At 40.5% G+C, this 21,118-nt stretch overlaps 1 protein-coding gene across 1 annotated transcript in view; it reads left to right on the forward strand.

Annotated features, from left to right (window-relative positions):
* The window catches only part of Oxct1 (3-oxoacid CoA-transferase 1), a 127,598-nt gene extending 107,225 nt beyond the window's left edge, over positions 1-20,373 (forward strand). The window contains exons 15-17 of the mRNA XM_040757562.1: positions 10,013-10,093; positions 13,625-13,726; positions 18,692-20,373. Of these exons, the coding sequence (XP_040613496.1) occupies positions 10,013-10,093; positions 13,625-13,726; positions 18,692-18,733 (225 nt within the window). The 3' untranslated portion in view covers positions 18,734-20,373. The remainder of the gene's footprint in view (positions 1-10,012; positions 10,094-13,624; positions 13,727-18,691) is intronic.
* Positions 20,374-21,118: the final 745 nt, after the last annotated feature.

Consider the following 21,118-nt stretch of genomic DNA (forward strand, 5'->3'; position numbering starts at 1 on the left):
CACAGCATCCGAAATGCTCATTCCCAAGGCAGAATTACACCAAGCTGCAAATCAGACCTAAGTCGTCTCTGGAACAAAATGTGTTTTGGAAGGGTACTCCGTCCAGCTTCTCTTTGGTTGTTACTTTAATGTTGATGCACAGGCAATAGAGTCTGGCTTATTTTGAATTATTTTTATGCATTCATTTTCAAAGCTTTAGGTCTGTGTTTAGCAAATTCTCTCTCTCTCTCTCTCTCTCTCTCTCTCTCTCTCTCTCTCTCTCTCTCTCTCTCTCTCTCTCTCTCTCTCTCTCTCTCTCTGCTCACCAAAGTCTTTTCTTCTCCTCAACTGGACCTGTAGCCGCCTGAATTCCTGTTAAAGCTTGCTGCAGATGCAAGATCCCATGTTCTCCCTTCCTCTTCTCTTCTCAGTGAGAAATAGGGATGTCTTACACTTGAATTGGAGTGTTTTCCAGATGCTTCCATTTGAACAAAGCAACAGAATATCTACTTGTGTTTGTTTTGTTTTCAAATTTGGAGGGAGGGGTTGATTTGTTAAACAGTTTCATCCCGTACTCCAGGCTGGCCTGGAAGTCCCCCTGCAGCCAAAGCTGGCCTCACACTCATGGAGATCCTCCTGCCTTAGAGTACTGGGACTGCAGACATGAGCCACCATACAGAGCTGTGATTAAAATAATTATGAAGGACTCTTCACACATAGCAGTCAGATAACCTCCAAACACTTAGCAGTAGAACATCTGTCTTCATGTTTCACCTCCGTTCCTAGGGTATGCGATTCTACTTGGGGCTGCTACTCTGGACTCACTGTGAATGGCACTGTGTGAATCTCACCACTTCCTCCCTGAATCTTTTTCTTGGGTAAAGGCTGAAAAGGGACAGGCCTGGACAGGTGTGTCCCATCCCCGATAGCCTCTCCAGTAGGCAGGCACTTGCTGCTGTCTTATATAGCACACTGGCAGTCAAGTGAGCTAACCCCCGCAGGTTTATTGATTCAGGGCCCAGAGCTGGCAAAAGGATCCCAACACAAGAGAAACACAAGCTTGCAAGCTTGCGTTCTTAAGTGGTGCTTTTGTTTCCACAAGAGTCTGGACCCGCCCACCAGGTTTTCGGGTGTGGCTTTCCTTTCACTCATTCACTCACCTGTAGGGTTACAGGTGCATCTGCTGACCTTTAAAGGATGTTTAATTGTTTTAATAAGAACAAAGGAAACTTTGCAGGACTGCCTGCCTGCTGGTGCTGCTCCTGAGTGACTTCTTGCCCACTGGCAAGCTCCAGAGCTACAGCAGGTGCAAGCACCAGGCTGGGATGTGGTTGTGGTTGAGTCTGAGATGTGATGGTATCTCACCATATAGACAGTGCTTTCTTGCTGTCCTATCCATCTTCATTTTTGAAAGTATAATTTTTTTAAAAAAATTAGCTCCTGAAGAATTCCTAACATCCACACTTTTCTTCTTTTCATCTTTTGACCTAGTGCATCTTCTGCCTCTTAAAACTGGAAAGGGGAGTGGGAAGAGTTTGGTTCCTTAGCATCTGCAGGTGTGCCTAGCATTGCACGGACTTAGTCTCACGTTCTCAGGGGTCCTCTGAATAAGTCCAGAGTGGAGGCAAGCAACTCCAGGAAACTGGCAGGGCTAGGAGTTTGATTCCATTTGTGCCAGCCTGTGCCCATCTTACTCTCACAGCTGGCCTGCACACAGGCCTGCCTCTGCCCCTGTCTTACCCAGATTGGGCCTTTCAGGTTTCAGAGAAACTCCTTTGCATCCTTTTCCCTGGCCATAGCTCCCTTTGCTGTCAATAAAGACTTTGAAAGAAACAGCCTGAGAGAGCGATCTCTCCATTTTTCTTTCCTCAGATTTTGTGCTATAATCTTTCTGCACCAGATACTTAGTAACCCAGTGGCAGATGACATTTATAGCCTCTCCTGTGTGCCACTAGGTTGGGGTCAGTGCTACTTGAACATCTGTGATTTCTGGAATGTTTGAGTTATAATTGTAAAGGTAAATCCGGTTGCAGTATGCTGCCCTTGTCTTCATTCCGTCTGTTTGCTAAAGACCTTAACGTTTGGGTTGCTTGCCTCCACTCTGGATGTATTCGACAACGTGAGACTAAGTCCGTGCAATGCTAGGCACACCTCTAGATGCTAAGGAACCAAACGTCGCTACTCTGCCACCTTGGATCCACAGGTGTCTAGTCCCTTTCTTTGTGAGTTCCCAACGGGACATGGAGCTCCATCTCTGGTCCTATGGGCCTTACATCTTCTATACCATTATAGGGCTCTGTTTAAAATATTGGGTTTTTTTGTACCAACCATTGTATTCCACTCAGTGGTTCCCCAAAGTCTTTGTCTCCAACTGGAATTCTCTGGTGATCTCTAGAATTGTATTTCTAATTCCTGTTAGAGGACTCTACCTGGATGTCCCAGAGGCACCTCAACTACAACATACATGCTCCCAAATGAAATTATCTCCCTTTCCTTTCTGGCCCAGCTAGAGAAATGCTCATTTCTCCACCCCTTATCCCTACCTGAACTGTCGCCATTGTCTTCACACCTATCTGAACCATCACCATGGCGTCTTTCAGCTCGCACCCCATCCGCATAAACGTGAGTCTGTAGAGCTCCACAGTCTTCTCCTTGCTTGTATTCTCCTCTCCTAGCCCATATTTAGGTCCCTGTTGCAGTGTCCTAAAAGTCTTTCAACTGCTTGAGACACTTCTTGTAAACAAGTACGTGGACCAAGGAGTTCTTCTTGACACTGCCAGTGTTACCTTAGCCCACCTGCCTTTTGTAGTCACCTCCCCTATCCCCAAGGCCCCCGTCTCATCCTTGTTTCCTGGATTTCAGTTCTGCTCCATGGTGTGGCTTCTGTCCTCGAGTGATCCAATCCTACTCTGCCACCTCACCCTTTTGGCTTATGTGCAGAGGTCTAGGCACATGGGATAACATTTGATGGGTCTACAGGTAGAGTGTTTACCATTTCCTATGAATGGCCATAGGAATGTCCTTTGAGATTTGGTAGGAAAACCTTATGTGGATGTATTGGGTCACCTGTTTATGCAGGTACCAAATGTTTATCAGGGACTACTGTGTGGTGAGCACTTATGATAAGGACTGAGGAACAAAGTGATGTGGTTCTGCCTTCAGAAATATATATATATATATATATATGTACATATATATATGTTAGAAGGCTAGAAGATGGTTGAACAGCTGAGTGGACAGTGCATTTTGAGGGGCAAAAACAAGCTTCCCATGAGATGTATGGAGCATTTTCAGTAACAGCAGACAGTTGGGACAGAGTGGGACAGGGACCTCAGTGTTATAACAGATAAGAGAATGGACATTAGGACAGTATGAGACTGGGTTAGGGTTAGGGTTAGGGTTAGGGTTAGGGTTAGGGAAGGGCTAGGTAGTGGCAGGCATACAGTGGCTTAAATATACATTATATACACACATATATGTATATTATATATACTTTACACACACACACACACACACACACACATACGTTCACTCATACCACCTTTTTCCTCCAGTAACTTCCAATCTCACTTAGATTCAAGACTTAAGTTTCTTTCTGTTGTCTCTTACAGCATACAGGGTATACGGTTTCATTTCACCCCCCACACACTTTCACACTGCCACCATTCTCTCTCTCACTTAACTTCCACTGCACTCCCTTCCTGCAAGTTTGGAACATTGCAAGCAGAATCCTGCCTCCAGGCCTTTGCCCTTGGTATACTCTATGCTTTGAATGCTTCCCCCAGATAACCCTCCTGCCTCACTCCAACACTTCCCCCAGATAACCCAACACAGGCTCAAGGTACCAGAGAGGCTTTCTCTCACCGCCTTTCTAAAGACCTCCCCACACCTCTGCATTAGAAGGTGAGAGACTTCATAGGAGCAGGGACTGTGTGTACTCTGAGCACGGGGCACAATGGTGCCATTCTATTAGAATACAGAACACATTAGTCAAGCTTGACAAATTCTTGTTGAGTTGATTCTTCAGGTACTCGGAGCACACCGAACTCTCCTAACCCTTCCCTGTCGCTGATGTTTCCATTCCATCACTGCAGCTCTCATTATTTCCCTTCCACGGATGGACAAACTACATTCTATAGAAATTCCATACTCCAGTAAAAGTCAAACGGAACTAGAGAGTGAGACCAAGGCCAGAGTCTGTGTAGCTTCCTTTAAACCTGTACTGCCCTTGTGAAACGTTTCTGGTAATGCCATCACTGCTAACAGCATGCACCAAGTGCTTCGTTCTCACTACTGAAGGCTGAAGTCTGTTCCCAGGGGTGTAACTCGGGAGCAAAGTGCTTCAGTTGCATTTAACATTTACTGTAAACAAACAAAGGCAGAACATCTTTTTTTTTCTTTTTTGAGAACACAATAGAGAACTCTTTCTCAAGAGGGCTTTGTTTTTATTACAGTGAGAGCTTTGGGTTCTGAAGGAAGAAAAAGAAGAATCATTATGGAGTTGAGACAAAATCTTTGGAAATGATTTTTCTGACTTAGTCTGATCTCTCTGGTAGCTAGGTCTCATGTAGAGATTGTGATGCCTGTTTTATCTTCTCCTTACTCTCCCCACTGCCGAAGTTAATTAATCTCATTTATTTTAGACCAAACATGTTACTAAAAGCAACAAAAGTGAAAGATTTCTGAGGTAATTTTTGGCAACACTGAAAAGTACTCCCAATTAAATAAAGTGTTCCTTTGTTTGGATTAATTAATAATTAATGATAGTTTCTGTTTATGTTTTTACCATCATGAAAAGCTTATCTTTTTTTCTAGAGTATGCATATAGTTTAGAAGAAAAACAGTCTACCTTTAAAAAGATGAAAATTCTAAGGGGCCTGAGGTATAGCTTTGTAGTAAAATGTATGTTTAGTATTCATAAGGTCCTGATACCATAAAGAAATAAAAACTAAGGACATAGAGATGCTTACATGGTTTTGCCTTTTTATTTTTCCTTGTGCTAGAAATCCTTGAAAACAAGCAAACAATAAACTTTCAATGTGGAAAAAACAGACACAACCCAATCCAACATCCTGTAAAGCTCTAAAATATGCCTTAGGGAATTGAATTAAGTGAATAATTTTAAACTATATAAGTTTGAGTTTGTCAACGAAACCCTGTATTCTTTTAAAGGAAAAGAAAAAAAGCAATACTAAGAAAAACTAAGTTACTACTCCTATTTGTGAGTGGGGAAAATTTTCCTACTTATTCCTGGACTCTGCTATCCAGGTCTTAAGGATTCAGCCTTTACAGAGATAGTGAAAGCCTGGCCTGACTACAGAGATGATCCTGTTGAAGAAAAGGGTCTTCTGTCAAAGACCTTAATCCTGGTTCTTCTTCACAAGGACATGGCTTGCCATATCCATTGTCTCAGGTGGCTACTCTCTTCTTTGAGAGAATGCCTGTGGCCACAAACTGTTACTACATGTACAGATAAGGATGGATCATAACAAGTTCTGTGTGCCAGCTGAGAGTCTCCACCAGCTCCCTGCAAGTCGTTAGGATCCATTGAGAAGGTACAGGGAAAGCCCAGCATGTCCCATGAGGATAAACTCAGTGAGAACATGCTCATTTGGCCTGGTACTCTGTGTACCTGATTTTCTTTGCTCAGCAATCTGTTTTTATTATGCCCTACACCAGTCATCATAGTGACCTGACAGTCATATACAGCGTTCCCCAATGAGGTGCATGTGAGTATAGAAAATAGTTCACTTGCTTTCTTCATTATGGTGAAGGGTGGCCAGGGAGAAGACACTGCATGCTGAAAAAGAGTCTTCTGGGATACTGCGTTGAGGCTAAAGAGAGATCTGATATTGACTTCTTTGTACTAAAGATTAAATTACTAGAGAATGTTTAATTTCTAGCATTAAATATTGAATGCAGAGTTCAGCATCTGTGGTGGATTATGAAAAGCAAGTGGAAGCTGCAGAAACTAGTTTCCTTTCTCCTTTTGAAGTTCTGTCTCACACTGTAGGCCTGGTATGTCTTTGCTCCACCCTTTTGCCCTCCTCTTGCTAAATCTCATGGTCCCCTTTCAAGTACTTCTGTTAGATGAGCTTCTGTAGAGCTCAGAGATACTGGAACTGTGCAAGTGTATTTCTGAGAGCCAGAAAGGTGCCCCAGGCAGTCGACAGGTACTCAGTCACATGGTATTTTATACCTCCAGTTCTGTCAGAGTTCTCTGAATCAGATTGTAATATCCAGACAACATATATTGGTCACTGTGGTTTACTTAGTGCTCTTTTCATTCCTGTAAATGCAGAGATGAATGATGTCAGCCTTGAGCATGCTCAGAAGCTATTAGGAATCAATAGGAGATGAACAGCATACCATGGGTAGTGGGGGAAGGAAGCACAGAGCGTCAAAGTGGACTGTCATACTGGGGGTGCCCTTGGGACACTGGAGTGGACACCATGTAAGAGATATTGAAAGGTTGTTCTGAAAACTAGTAAGGCTACAATCATTTGAATCTGAGGTGATAGGATATAATTTGGTGCATTTTCCCAGTAGCTGGTGGCATGGGAATGACTAATTCCTAGAACATTCTGTTGTATGAAAAAATGAGCTGGTTATGTGAGATTAAGTGCATTTTGATGCCCTGAAATGTACTGTTATGAGAGCAAGAGTTATTATCATTTAACCAGAGTTGTACATTACTGCCAAATGTAGTTCTAGGATTTCATATAGAGAACTAAAGAATTAAAGAGATCTTAAGGAAGCAAATACTGGAAAATTCTGAGGCCCAGGTCATTGCAAAACAAAATTGTGAAGTACCTAAGGTATTGAAGAGGAGAAAGATGTCAGGGGAAATAGTTGGGAGCAATAGGGTTTGGGAGTTAATAGCGGCTATGATGAAGTATGGTGAAATTGCTCAGGTCAGCACTGGATTCCTTGCTTCAATGGCCCTTTTGCTCCAGCTTCTGGAGGCATTGGGTCTGTAGGCATGACCACTCAGCTAGCTCAAGACATTTTAATTCCACATTTGTATTCATGCTTCTGCCTTTTCTCAGCTCCCTTTTGGAGAATGTGAAAAAGAAGCAGAATGATGAGGATGAACACAGAAACCCTGTTTTTGTTTTTAAGCATCAGTTCTGTGTTTTTAATCCTAGTTCTGTGCACCTTCAACATTTCAGTGAATTCTTATCATGATCAGGGAAAGCAGATCAAGGCAGTAGGAGATTAACAACCTAGAGAACTTAAAGGCCAAAACAAGTGCCTCCAGGTCCCTATTAAATGAGAGTCCTGGTATTCGTACTTCTCTAGTGTTTTGATGCTGCCATACTATACCGACAATCTTTATTAGAATTTATTTTTAAACGTTCAAAATCTGCATTGTTCCGCTTTTTGAATCATTAATGTATGCAGCTGTCATGCTACACGGATGCTCAGCCCAGAGTGCTCAGGAAGAGTGTTAAAGTGGGAGTCAGTCAGTTTGACTTGAGAGCTAACCTATTGTTGCATTGCAATTGTGACATTTTTCGTCTCTCTGCATGTTATTTTTGCTCTCTCCTTGATCTCTGCTATGTCTTGGGGCTAAATGTGAATGAATTCATCTAGCTATGTTGTTCTAACTGCACAAATATACCAGGTGTTGGTTTCCTAAGCGAGCCTTACTATTATTTCTAAATATGTACTGTTTTTCATTAGTTCTGTGGGTCTCGGGAAATTAATTGAGGCCATTTTTTTTTGCTTATTTCTATGTCAGACCACATGTAGGGTCTTACAAGCTCATAAAGAATTTATTGGTAGGTTATATGAATTTTAATTATAACTTATATAAGTAATTGCAGTTAACATTTATTCTTACTAAGTGTTGGATGACTTGTTTAGTTTAAATCTAATGATATTGTAAAGTAAGGTGGGCAAGAAAGTATGGACACACTGATCTCACATAGACAATGAGAGAAGGGCAAGGTTTCGTACAAAAGTTTTTTGGTGAGAGGTCCACACCGTTCCTATCTATGCTATATTATTTACACAGAAAATAGCTTATAAAAGGTCTCTGTTGGTAGGGCACCATTAATGTCAGTTGAAATTCATCATTTCTCTTAAAACAGGGTTGAACTCCACGAGCCTACCTTCACATCAAGTGCAGCTCTTTCTCAAATAGTGAGAACACAGTGAGAGCTCCTTGCAGGAAGTGGTCCTCAGAGGCCTCCAAACTATTCACTTCGTTTGAAGTCAGGCTTGGAATTCATTGTGACATGTCTTATTTGAGCTATATTAAATGTAAGAAAACCTGACAGCTGTAGAAGTTCAATGTTCATCATTAATATCAGCCTTTAAATTTAGCTTCCATGACAGGCAGAATGTGCAATGTCACAAGGGAGACGATAGCAGAAGAGAAGTGAAGGCGAGGTTCTCATTCTAATCTCTAAATTTTCTTATATAGCAAGATCTAGAAACAATGGTTTTGAAGGTATAATACCTAGCTACTTAATATGCAGTCAACAGTAGTTTCGACTCAGTTAAGGTTATAGAGTCTGTCTTAAAAAAAGTCATCCATTTCCATTGATTGATTCATTCATTCATATGTTCATCCATTGAGAAACTTTAGAATATCTTTATGCCTTGCACAGACTTACACATACTGAAACTGTCTTAACTATAGCTGCATTGCAAAGTTGACAAATAACTACAAACAGTAAAATCATAATTACACCCTGTTATCTGAAATGCATTGCCTCTGAACATGTAGTTGGTTTGACACCAGTCAGGGGGGATATCTAAACTAATTCATAGGTGGATGTTTATACAGGCAAAACAGGCAGGTGGCTAATGATAGTGGTGACATCATGGTATTGGGTGTGTTTAGATCCAAACGAAAGTACAGACATTTTAGTGTTTTTAAGACAAGACCTGCAGCCTTCAACCTCAAAGGAGATTTCATTTATGCTCCTAGTGCTCCGTAGTTAAAAGGGAGCTGAATCATAACATAGGTCAGAGCTGATACTACAGCTGGGCTCCATAGAAGTACCTGGGAAACCACTTCTATATTTGGGGTCAGGATAGGTCTGGGGAAGAGAGTTAATGGGTAAAACCTGAACTTTGCTCACAGTCCCTCTTCTGTTTTATGCTTAAAGAAAGGGAGCTGTGGCTAAAAGAAATCTCAAAGAGAAAAAGTTCATTGAAGCTAGGTCATATGTTTTATTAATGAGCAAAGTAGAGCTGAATCTCAAGGGGAAAATAGTCACAAGAGAAAGTGAATGTAGTATACTAAGTCACCTGGCCCAGCAGTGGTCTGCTTTGCGTGGACATTAGATGAGAATAAAATCAATTCTGATGGTTGAAAGAAACAACAAATTGTGACTGGGAGGACAGAATATGATTATAGAGACTTTGGGGTTGCAAATGGAACTTATAAGAGAATTAAGTGCTCAAGTACCACAAAAATAAGCCAGTAGATAATCTCTAAAATTGACAGCAAGGAATAAATAGCATGCTAAATATAATGCGTTCAGTGTAGGAGAAAATGCATGAACATATAGAGGAAATGGAGGTGTTTTCCTGCTGCAAAGGGAAGCAAGGCACTGCTATTTTCTGTGCATCTGTTACTTTTTAACAAATAACGTAAAATCTGTTTTAGAAGAGGAAGGCTGGGTTGCAGGTTCATTTTCCATGTATACATCCTTCTCTTGACAAATAAGTACAGATGTTTTTAAGGGGACCGTTCTTGGAAAGAGAAAAATGAGGATACAAGACTTGGAGCTGCACATCAGGTAGTACAGGAAACGAGGCCTGAGAGTACTCATATGTGGAACAAGGTTTTCCAATAAATCTCTTAAGCGTTTGGTTACTTGTAGGGGTCCTCCCTACGTTATTCCAAGCATAAAAACTGCCCTGAGAGGAGAGCTTGACTGAGGTTTCAAAACAGCATATACTTAAAAGTTGATGTCTCTGATAATTCCTGGTTTTCCTATAGTCACACCAATTCTAAGTAGGAATTATTCCCTAAAGACTATTGCTGATGTTTTCTCGTTGTTCTTTCAAACAGGGAAACGCACACAAAATCATGGAAAAGTGTACATTACCGCTGACGGGAAAGCAGTGTGTGAACCGCATTATTACAGAAAAGGTAAATTACTTTCCTCTTTTTGATTCTGCTTGTATCAGCTGCCACTTTTCTTATTTCATTTAGAGACACATTTGAGGCTTTTAAAAAATCGCCATCTAAAATCATATTACATCAATGGCTGTAAGATTAATTTAGTCTGTGGAAGGAGGGAATGGGAAAATCAATGCCTCTTAATGTACATGTACAGCTCTCAGGAAATCACACACAAAATGGAACTCTTGTCCTCATCCGGGTACTTTTCAGTTTGATCGAAGAGCTTTGTTGATCCTTGAGTTTGGACCCTGAAGATGGGTGATATATGTAAGGTTCAGAGTATACTTACCTCTCCCCTCTTTCTTTCTTGTCTGCCAGAATCACACAAATAAACTGTTGGTTTTTTTGTTTTGTTTTGTTTTTTACGAGACAGGGTTTCTCTGTATTGTTTAGGAGGCTATCGGTCCAGCCTGGCCTCAAACTCACAGAGATCTGCCTGCCTCTGCCTCCCGAGTGCTGGGATTAAAGGCGTGTGCCACCACCGCCCGGCGGGTTTTTATTTTAGGAAATTCACCCACCATTGAGTTTGAGTCACTTGGGTATGAGCTGTAATATAGAACCACCATGCATCAAGACATACATTCTGCCTCTTACATGGTGCCTGACCTTTTCATGAAGTGGACTTCAGAACACACCCACCACTTCCATGCCTCTGTATTTTGTTTCCTAAATGGAAATATTTGGCCAGTTATATGGCTAAAAGCTGCTCGTATCAGAGAAGTATTTGGGACAGTTGTCCACAGCCAGATTCCTATCCCAGATTTGAACTTAGGAACTGGGAATGGCATGATTGCTGTCAGTCATCTAAGAAGGTGTTTTTCTTGATGAAGCCACAGGACAGAATTGCCTGTTTTGGCTTCTCCCCCTTCTCCGTGATGTCTCTCTTCTTTTGACTAAAGCTGTTCGGCAGTTGTGTCTCACAGAGTCTGGCTCACTAGCCTTCTTTACAGGATGGGAAGAAATACCCTAACACATGCTCTAAAGTAGGTTATGTATACAACACTTCCCAGAAGCTGTATTCTCAAGGGAGGTTCCATCTGGTTGGATATTCCTGAGGCTGTGTAGAATTCCATAAGGGTGCTGTATGGAGAACAAGCATATCAAAGTCGTTGTTATTTCTTTAGTCTCCTCTAAACTCTGGACAGGGCCTTTGCTTTGCAGTTGAGATTTCTTTAATACAGTGATAACCCTAACCATGAGTCTTTTAGCCTTGTTGATGCCCAACCCGATCCCCCCCTTCCCCAGTAAGCCCTGCTGCCCTGCCTTTGACTTTCCAAATCTTCTGCTTACAGAGTGTCATTGTGCCCATCCTTGAAGCCTAGCGAGTTTCCACTTGCATCACAAAGGGGCTCTTCCTCCTCTTTTTTTTAAATTTTATTTTCCAGTTTAAATTTAGATAAGAAACAAGGTTGCTTCACAAGTCAGTTCCAGGTCCCTCTCCCTTTCCCTCCCCTCCTCCCGTGCCCTCCCCCTAACGCCCCCCCCTTATCCCCTCATTCCCCCAGGGAGGGTGAGGCCCTCCATGGGTGTGTCCATAGTCTGTCATTTCATATAGGGCAGGGCCTAGACTCTTCCCCAAGAGTTCAGGGTGAGAGTGCACCTCACATTGTTCTATGGGAGTCCAAAGTCCATGTGTATACTTGGGATGGGTACTGATCTGCTGCCCAAATTCCTCATAGTGGTCCACTGTCCCCACCATTCACTCCAGCATCTTCCATTTGCTATTTGCATTTTCCTATGATGTAACTTTTACGGGTGATAAAGCTTAAGGCCATTTCCAGCCCCTTTTGTCTTTACTTTTGCTGTTCTTGCATGTTGTTTCGTTCATTCATTCAACTTTCCTTTGGAGGACCTTCTCTGAACCAGGCTGTTTCTGGCAATGGCTTACAAAGAGGAGGAGGAGGCTTAGTTTGACACCTTCAATTTTATATTTCTGATATTTTAAAAAACAATAGGAGATTTGGATCTAGAGTTCAGAAGAGAAGATGGTGCTGGAATAAGTGGGAGTCTTTAGCGTGTGACCACAGTCAGATCATGAATTCTAAGAGGTGCTGTGTGAAAAAGGAAAGTCAAGGCAGCTAATCTGAATCTTCAGCATCTCAGGGACTGAAGCTGCTTGAGTGAATGAGGATTCAGTGCTCCATTCATGCTGCTGGGTGGGTGGATGAAGATACAGTGCTCATAGATGCTGCAGGGTGAGTGGATGAGGATGCATTGCCATTAAAGGCAATGGCAGCTAAGGAACCAGAATTCCATTAGGTTGCCCTTTGAAAGCAATTGTAATTGTTTCCTGTTGTATGGATTGGGTTATAAAAGATAGCTTCCTCATCAGCACCTGGCTGTAATTAACTGTGGGATCCATAATGTAGCCTTTATGGCAGTAATAAAGTAATTAATTCACTTACCTGTAAGACAAGGCAGCTTCACTATCATTTTTGATTAGCAGTAAGACAAGGTAGTTTCAGTATCATTTTTTGATTAGCAGTTAACAATTTAACATTTAGGGTTTACTCTATTTTTATCACATTTTTGATTACCCCCTAGACTACCAAATGAAACATAATTCCTCTTAAATTTCAATCATTGTTTCAGTAGAATCAACCATGTTATCAAACAAACAAAGAAAGTAAACATCCCTTGTCCTGTGATGTTCCTTCTGGAAGAAAAATATAAACCAATTGGAAAAAGTAATTACCTTAGGTCTTTGACTTGGCTTAGGCACTCTGCTAAGGAATAATAACACACCTACACTGTAGCCTGAACATGATCTAGAGACTCCTTCCACTCAAGTCAAGTGATGCTATGGTAGTACCATTACAAGTTGGTCCTGTGGCCATGATGTTGGAATGGGTTGTGCAGGTGGGGGTCAGAATTCCTGTCTGCCTTAGACACCAGCACAACCGTTTGATTTGCTCACCAAAAGCCTGTGGATGCTCATGCTCTCCTCTTGGGACCCTTGTGTCTTTTGGGATTTTAGAGGTTGAGGAGCTTTACCAGCAAGAACTTGAACAACTACTTAGTTGAGTAGGCTGGGCTTTTGGGGCCAGGCCAGCTTTTATTTCATAATTATGCTTGGGTACTATAGTGTCTCCTTTTATTTCCTACATTCATTTACCCAGCAGCATTTCCCCATCATCCCTATCCTATCTCTTTCCAACTCTGCTCTGCCACATCCCCATTGTGTTCATTCCTTTCCCTCTTCAGATCATTGGTCACCTTGCTGGCCTTTCACCCAATATGTTAGAGTTAACAAATGGAAGACAGCTAAAAACAAATCTGATAACAGTGCTAGAAGATGCCAACTGTAGTCACTAACTAATGGCTGGTTAAGGAGTTGGTATTATTTATAATGGTTATAGTGGTCATTTGTTCATTGTTGGTTTTAAGTCTTTGGTCCTGGATCTTATTTCTCTTCTAGGAACTTGAAAGTCCCATCTATTTTTGTGCGACAATTTTTATAACGGAAATGGTCATTGTCATTTTCTTGACTTCCCACAGGGTGTGTTTGATGTGGACAAGAAAAATGGGCTGACACTGATTGAGCTCTGGGAAGGCCTGACTGTTGATGACATAAAGAAGAGCACTGGCTGTGACTTCGCAGTAAGTGTTTATGCAAGCAGAGCCAGCTTCTTGTGCTGGACCACAGACTGGGTGAACCAATGGTTAAGGCACAAGCCATTCGTTTCTGAGCAGAAGTAAGGAAGGGCACCTCCTGTGAGAGCTGGTAGAGTGGTAGGCGTGTGACTCAGGTCAGGGCTGTCAGGTGTGAGGCAGGAGCAGGAGGACACACCAGGAGCTGCAGGGGACAGAGGACAAACCCCTGCTCACGTGTCTTTTGTGAAGCCCAGGGAATCATCCGTTCTCTGCCAGGTGTGGATAAATGGGTTGTCAGCCACCTGTGGAAAAGGAGTACTTCCTTATTCTTACACCCACCTGACGATGATGCTCTCCTTGATCTGCGCCTTTTATTCCATCCGTTAGAGATATTAGAATGTAGCAAGTGCAAACTAGTATCCTACTTGCAGGAAAATAGTAGCTCACAGAAAACACAAGATCTGGAAACCCAACTAGGGACGGTTTTATTACAATTTTTGTAGTTACACTTATTTATTTATCCTTTAAAATTGTATTTATTTATTGTGTGTATAAAGGTGCTTATTGTAAATCACCAGTCACCTTCCTGTTGGGGTTGACAGATAGATGCAATGAACTTAAAGTTAACTGAAGGTAAAACGAATATATATGTCTGTAAAACAGTGAATGACAGAACCCATCTACTAATTACAATGAAATATAATGAGATGAAATTAGAAAAACTCACTTAACAAAAATTATTTGCTATGCTCTCCACAGATTTCATACTTAATTTTCCGTGCACAAAGACTTCGCTTGTACCTACAAGTGCATAACAAATTTATTTGAAAGAACTTTGCTGTATAATTCATTATGTACATAGTAACCACTCCTGATACAGTATTGTGGTCTTTTGTTTACTAACCTTTTCTGAATTTCCCTTTGGAAACAAAGCAGTCTCCCAGCAATACTTGCTGGAAAAGCAAATTTTTAATTAACTGTCTCATTACTTCAGGGAGAAGAAAGGGGATTTATTTATACTTCAACTATTTAGGATTTCGTACTCCAGTGAAACAATCAAACAGTTCTTAATCAGCTGTCCTTTTTTTTCCTTCTGTGTGGAATAGGAGCTCTCTGTCAGGTAACACCTTCAGAGAGCCGCAGAAACTTCAGTTTCTGCTGCAAAAGAATATACAGCACAAGACCCTCATTATCTAGCTATCTGGCATTCATGTGGGCAATTCAGAAAAACCTTTGCTGTTTTTGTTACACACACATGAGGGGAGGGGCAAGTGTGCAAACCCTGCTAGTTCTGTCTTCCTAGATTGAAAATGCCTCCATGGTCCTTCATGTATTTCAGTGTCATCCCTTCCTTTTACTAGTACTACAGTGATATGAGAATTGGTTTATTTATGAGGTATATTTTGATGTTTTAATGTGTGTATGAATTGCATACAAGTCAGGATAAACATCCCTGCCATCAAGCATTTCTTGGTGATAGAAACATTTAAAATCCTTTCTATTAACGTTAGGACGTATATAACACAGCGTTGTTATAAATATAGGTAGTCATGCCACCGCCCAGCAACGTATCACACACTCTCACTCCTAACAATAACTCAGTCTCAGTGGTTGGTCTACCTCATCCATCTCTCCATTCTCCTCCTAACCTCTGGGAACCAACATTCTACTGGCTCCTTCTATGACTTCATACTGTTTTCTATTCTACATGCAAGTGAGATCATGCAATACTCATTTTAATGGGCTGGCTTGCTTAGTTCATTTAAAACATTGACTTCCAGTTTCATGTATGTTGCTACAAAATCCAGTAATCTATTGTTTTATTACTAGATAGTATTCTGTTGTACATGAATACCATTTTCTATATCCACTCATTAGGTGGTAGGTATTCACGTTGTTTCTATTTCTTGGTTCTTATGAATAGGGAATGTAGTTGTGTCGTTGGTGTAATGGCCTTATCTCCTCTGTAGTGAGACTGCTAGATCATATGGTGATTCTATTTTTAATTTTTGAGAAAATCTTGTACTGATGTTCACAATGGCTTTACCATTCTGTCTCTACCAGGTGTCCCTTCTATGTCCTTGCCAGCACTTATTCCTTTGTGATTTTACACTTGGTCTTACCAGAAAGACCAAGAAAAGTATCTTTGTCCCTCTGATAATAGCTAATCTAACTAGGTTGAGCTGGCATCTCATCATAGCTTTGATTTTTATTTATTTAATGATTAATGATTTTTGAGAATTTTCATATAACCCATTGGCTTTTTTTTTGATGTTTCCCTTTCATGTCTATTTAGATATATTGTACACTTCTTTTATTTGTTTGTATGTGTGTTTGTTTTGAGACAGGGTTTCTCCAGGTATCCCTGGATGTTCTGAAACTTACTCTATAGACCAGGCTAGCCTCAAATTCAGTGAATCACCTGCCTCTGCCTCCTGAGTTCTAGGGTTGAAGACATGGTGCCCCTGCACCTAGCCGTGTTGCCCACTTTTAATTAGATTATTTGGGAGATGTTTTCCCTGTTGAGTTGTTTGAGTTCCATATATGCATTCAGGATCTTATGTTTTTGTCATTCATGTGTTGTTCATTCTTTGTAAGAACATGCTGCAAGGAGTCTTGTCCCTCAGTACATTGTTCAGTCTTTGCTTGTTTCCTCTGCTCTGCAGAGCACTTTAGGTGCTACAATCTCATTTGTTTTTGCTTTTTTTTCTCCTGTGCATTAGTGTCTCCTCCTCCTCCTCCTCCTTTTTAAAATATCCTTGCCAGTTTCAAAGTCCTGAAGCTTTTGTCTTGTTTTCTTCTGGTAGTTTTATAGTTTAAGAGTCTTGTATTTTGTAATTGGTGATTGACAGATGGGGGAGGGTTGTCTAATTCGGTTTTGCACATGGATATCTGGGTCTCACAGTGCCATATATGAGAAGATTGTCGTTCCTCGGTGTTTTCAGTTTTCCAGTATTGTTAGTACCTTTGTCAAAAGCAGGTGACTTTAGATCACTACCCTTAGTTTTAGAGCCTTTGTCCTTTTCCATGGGTCTATGTCTACTTCAGTTGCCATAGATTTGCAGTATATAAAAACACCACACTATTTCACTTGCCATAGATTTGAGTTTATTTTAAATTCAAATTTGGCAATGTTTCCTACTTTGCACCTAAGCTCAAAATAGCCTTGACTATTCTAGGCTTTTTGTGGTTCCATTTAAATTTCAATACTGCTTCTGGTTCTGTGACTGGTGTTTTGAAGAAGAACTTCATAGCTGAAGAGATTGCTCAGTGGTGAAGAACTCTTGCTGCTCTTGAGTGGTACCTAACCAGTCTTAGCGCCCACATACATGGTGGCTTATAACCCTCTGTAACTCCAATTCCAGGGGATCCATTACCCAATTCTGGCTTCCACAGGTGTTACACACACATGGTGCATGTACATACATTCAGGCAAAACACTCATACACATTTTTTAAATAAAGAATCACATTGGTCTGTAGATCACATTGAATAGTGTATACATTTTAGTGATATTTGTTCTTCCAATTCATGACCATGAGATGACCTCCCATCTCTTTTTACCATCTTCAGTTTCTCAGGGCATTATGGCATTCACCTCTGCTTGGACATTTGGGCTACCTCTACTTCTTCACAACTGTGAATATTGTTGCTATGGACACTAGTATACAGTATTACTTTGAGATCCTCTTCTGAAATGTTTTGGACATGCCCCCAGAAGTAGAATTACAGGGTTATATGTGAACTCCGTTTTAATTCTGAGAGGAATTTCCATGCCCTTTCCACAATGGCTGCACCGCTTTATATTCTAACCACCAGTTCTCAGGACTTTCATTTGCATTTCTCTTGTAATCACTGGCTTACACAATCATGTATTGGTCATCTGAGTACCTTCTATGAGGAATTAATTATCTGTTCAACTACTTATTGTTTAATCAAGCCATTGCTCTTTGCTGACCTACAGGCTATCCTTATATATGCTGGGCATTAATCCCCTTTTTGGGGACATGACTTAGTTGGTTGTTTTCTTTGACATGCATAAGTTTGTAAGTTGGATAGTCAATCATTTGTGGCTTATTTTTGTGACACCATGACCCAATATTTTCATAACTAAAGAGTTTTGATTACTTTTCTGCCCTGGTGCTCACATTTTGAAAGAAGGTTCTTCCCAAATCCTTCTCAAATGATAATTTATTTTCAAAGAATGAAAATACTGCATATTTCCTCATTCTAAAGCTGTGACAAGCTGATGAAAATCCCAAAACCATTTTAAAGAATACTTTTTATTTATTCTTTGGCAATTTTATTCAAATATAACCAATGTATATTGAGCATATCCACCTTTGTCCCAGACTTCCTTAATAATTCTCCTACCCATGGTCATATTCTTTTTTTCTTTTTTCTTTGCTTTTTCATTTTTTTTGTATAAACTACTGATTCAAATTTGTGCTACCCTGCATGCACATGGGTGAGGCCTATTCACCAGAACTCTGCTACTTACCCATGGCCACACCCCAAAGAAAAATGAATCCCCTTCCCCTAACAATCATCAATTGTCCAGTAGTTTATCAGCCAGGTATGCAGAGTCTTCTGCCAACCATGTGGGAATGTGACTGATGACCTCTTGCACTGATACTTTAAATTTTGTTCATACTTGTATTAGTCATTGTGTGCTTGAGGGGCCAAAGTGGGGAGGGGGAAATGTTTTCATACCACTTAAAGTCTATTATCTCTGAAATGTCACTTGAGGTGCATATTAAGTTAAACTGGTTATATACTTACTTCTTTCCCGATGAACACTTAAGTTATATAAAATAGGATTTCTTTATATCAATTGATAACTTTTGAAACTTAATATTTCCTCAGTCTTTATTGTTTAATTCAAAAATTAAAATTATAAAGTGAAATTGTATGTTAACATCCCATGGTAGAGTAAACTTTGACTTCTTTTTTTTCTCTTTCACTCACCAGGTTTCACCAAAACTAATGCCAATGCAGCAGATTTCAACTTGAAATGTGGAATAGACATTTGTCTCAGGATGCTAAGATTTCATTTTGAACACATAGGATTTAATTGAAAGGGTGTCAGTAATCAAAACTATATATTTAACAAGAAGTTTCGACTAGTTTTCTTCTAGTAATTTCTGGATTTGTGCAGCCACAGACTGTTCTCTTCAGTGTGTTCTCACGTTTCTATGAAAGACAAAAGGAAAACATTTCATCGTGGTCTTGTTTCTTAAGTGCTAAGAAGGTTGTCTTTGCCATTGGTGCTTACTTTGAATGTATGTTTATCTTTTATTCTGTGTATACTAAACCAGAAAATTTTCATGTGAATTTGTGATTAGGCAGAATATGTTTTTGATAACTATATATCTTTTACTTTCCTCTTTTTTTGAGAGAAAGCTCTGATTTGGTGATTGTGCTTGCCTCTTTAGAACATCCTCCTTCCTCCACACTTCTTATAGCCAAATAGATACCCAGGAAGGCAAACAGGAGAGTCTCTGGGAGAAGTAAGCAGAAGAAAGAATTAGGCATGGGATCTTCCAGTGCTGGTGCCCATGAGACGGTGTCTTCATAGACAACCAACCACCTACTTTTGTGCACTAACAGCTGAGACTAACTATAGGAAAAGGACTAGAGACCTGTTGACATACTTACCTGTTCTCCTACTTTAAGATACTGTGCTATGCCTTTGTATTCAGAAGACTCCCTCTCTGTTATTGAGCCCCAGTGTTTACTTATACAGCATCTCCTAAGCCAAAAAGAACTGTGGGAAATTTATCATGAGTCCTAAATCACAATGGCAGTAGTGTTTACAAAAACGATCTTCCAAGATATTTTCCTTTTAGGCTCACCATTCTGCTCAGCAAAGATTCTAAACGGTGAATGGCTTTTTCTACAGAACTGCTTAAATTAGTTCTCTTAACAAAGTGCTATTACTTTAGCCTGATCTGTGGAGGGGGGAGTGTTGGGAGAGTCTCAGATCTGAGTAGATTACAAACTCTTTGTGTTGGGGAATGAACATGGTGACTTGGGATTATAAGGGATGCTTCCTTAGAAGTAGCCTCAATACAAGACAGTTGCCAGGAAGGGTCAATTCAAAAGTTCCCTTGACATCAGATGTGTGAATGTCTAGGCACCCTGAAGCCAGGCTGGACAGCTGGTGTCTGCACAGTAAAATGTACCATTCTGCTACTAATTATAGGAATGTATGCATGTTTTGGGTGACGGTTGTCATTGAAACTCATTTCTCCTCAAGTATAGCCACAGCTAACCTGTGCAGTATGTAAAGGAGAAGCAGAATCCCCCCCCCCCCCGACACACACACAGTACCCTCTATGTAGCACTGCCTTTCTGGCTGGCTCCGTGGTTGAAAGCATCTGCTGCCAACACTGATAGGAAGAGCCCTTCTTAGACGGCACAAGGTCCATGAGAGTAAATATGTCTATATTAGAGTAAACTTTTGAAAGTATTATTATTGTTGATATTGATGTGTCTTCAAATGCACTTGCTTATCATTCCAGTCTGTTACTTTAAGGCAAGGGGATTCTAAGAATGTTTCAAACATTGTCAACACCTGAATAGATGCTCAAAGAGTGCCATATTTTTAAAAATCTGTTAAGCGATAAAATAAAAATGACAAATTTGACAGATATCAGTGTGTTCGTTCTCTTTTCTCACTTGGGAATAGTGTGGTTCCATGAGGGAAAACATACAAAAAATGTTAGAATGGCCAAACATTAGGTCAGCAGGCTTTTACTTCTAATAAAGCCATTACTGTGTCTTTCTTTCCTTATTTTTTGGGGGGGAGGGTGTTGAAACTTGGTCTCTCTGTGTAGACAGGTTAGCCTTGAAATGACAGAGATCTGCCAGCCTGTTTCCTGAGTGCTGCGATTAAAGGCGTGTACCACAATGTCTGGTTGTAACTTTACTTTTTACTATACCAACTAGAATAAATTTATATTCTAGGAAGAGCAAAAGAAATATTGCCTAAATATATTCTGCTCTACCTTGTTCCCTATCACAGGCAATGTCTGTGGAAATTGATTATCAAGCCTTCATGTGTTAATGGTTTTGCTTTATCTGACATTTTCCTTTATGGTATATTTCTATTAATCAAGTGGCATTTTGAGTTTTATTACAGTTTTAAATGTCTTCTTGTAGTCTGTCCAGTACCCATTGCCTTTTTACTAAGTCTTTTTCTTCCTGGCCAAAATCTTGGAATTGGGGACAGGTTTATTTTTAATTCCTTTTTTTCTTTTGAGAGAGGATTTCTCTGTGTAGTCCTGGCTGTCCTGGAACTAGCTTTGTAGACTAGGTTGGCCTTGAACTCACAGAGATCCGCCTGCCTCTGCCTCCAGAGTGCTGGGATTAAAGGCATGTGCTATCACCTCCCAG

The sequence above is a fragment of the Mesocricetus auratus genome, unplaced genomic scaffold (genome assembly GCF_017639785.1).
Source record: "Mesocricetus auratus isolate SY011 unplaced genomic scaffold, BCM_Maur_2.0 Super-Scaffold_100015, whole genome shotgun sequence".
NCBI lineage: Eukaryota > Metazoa > Chordata > Mammalia > Rodentia > Cricetidae > Mesocricetus > Mesocricetus auratus.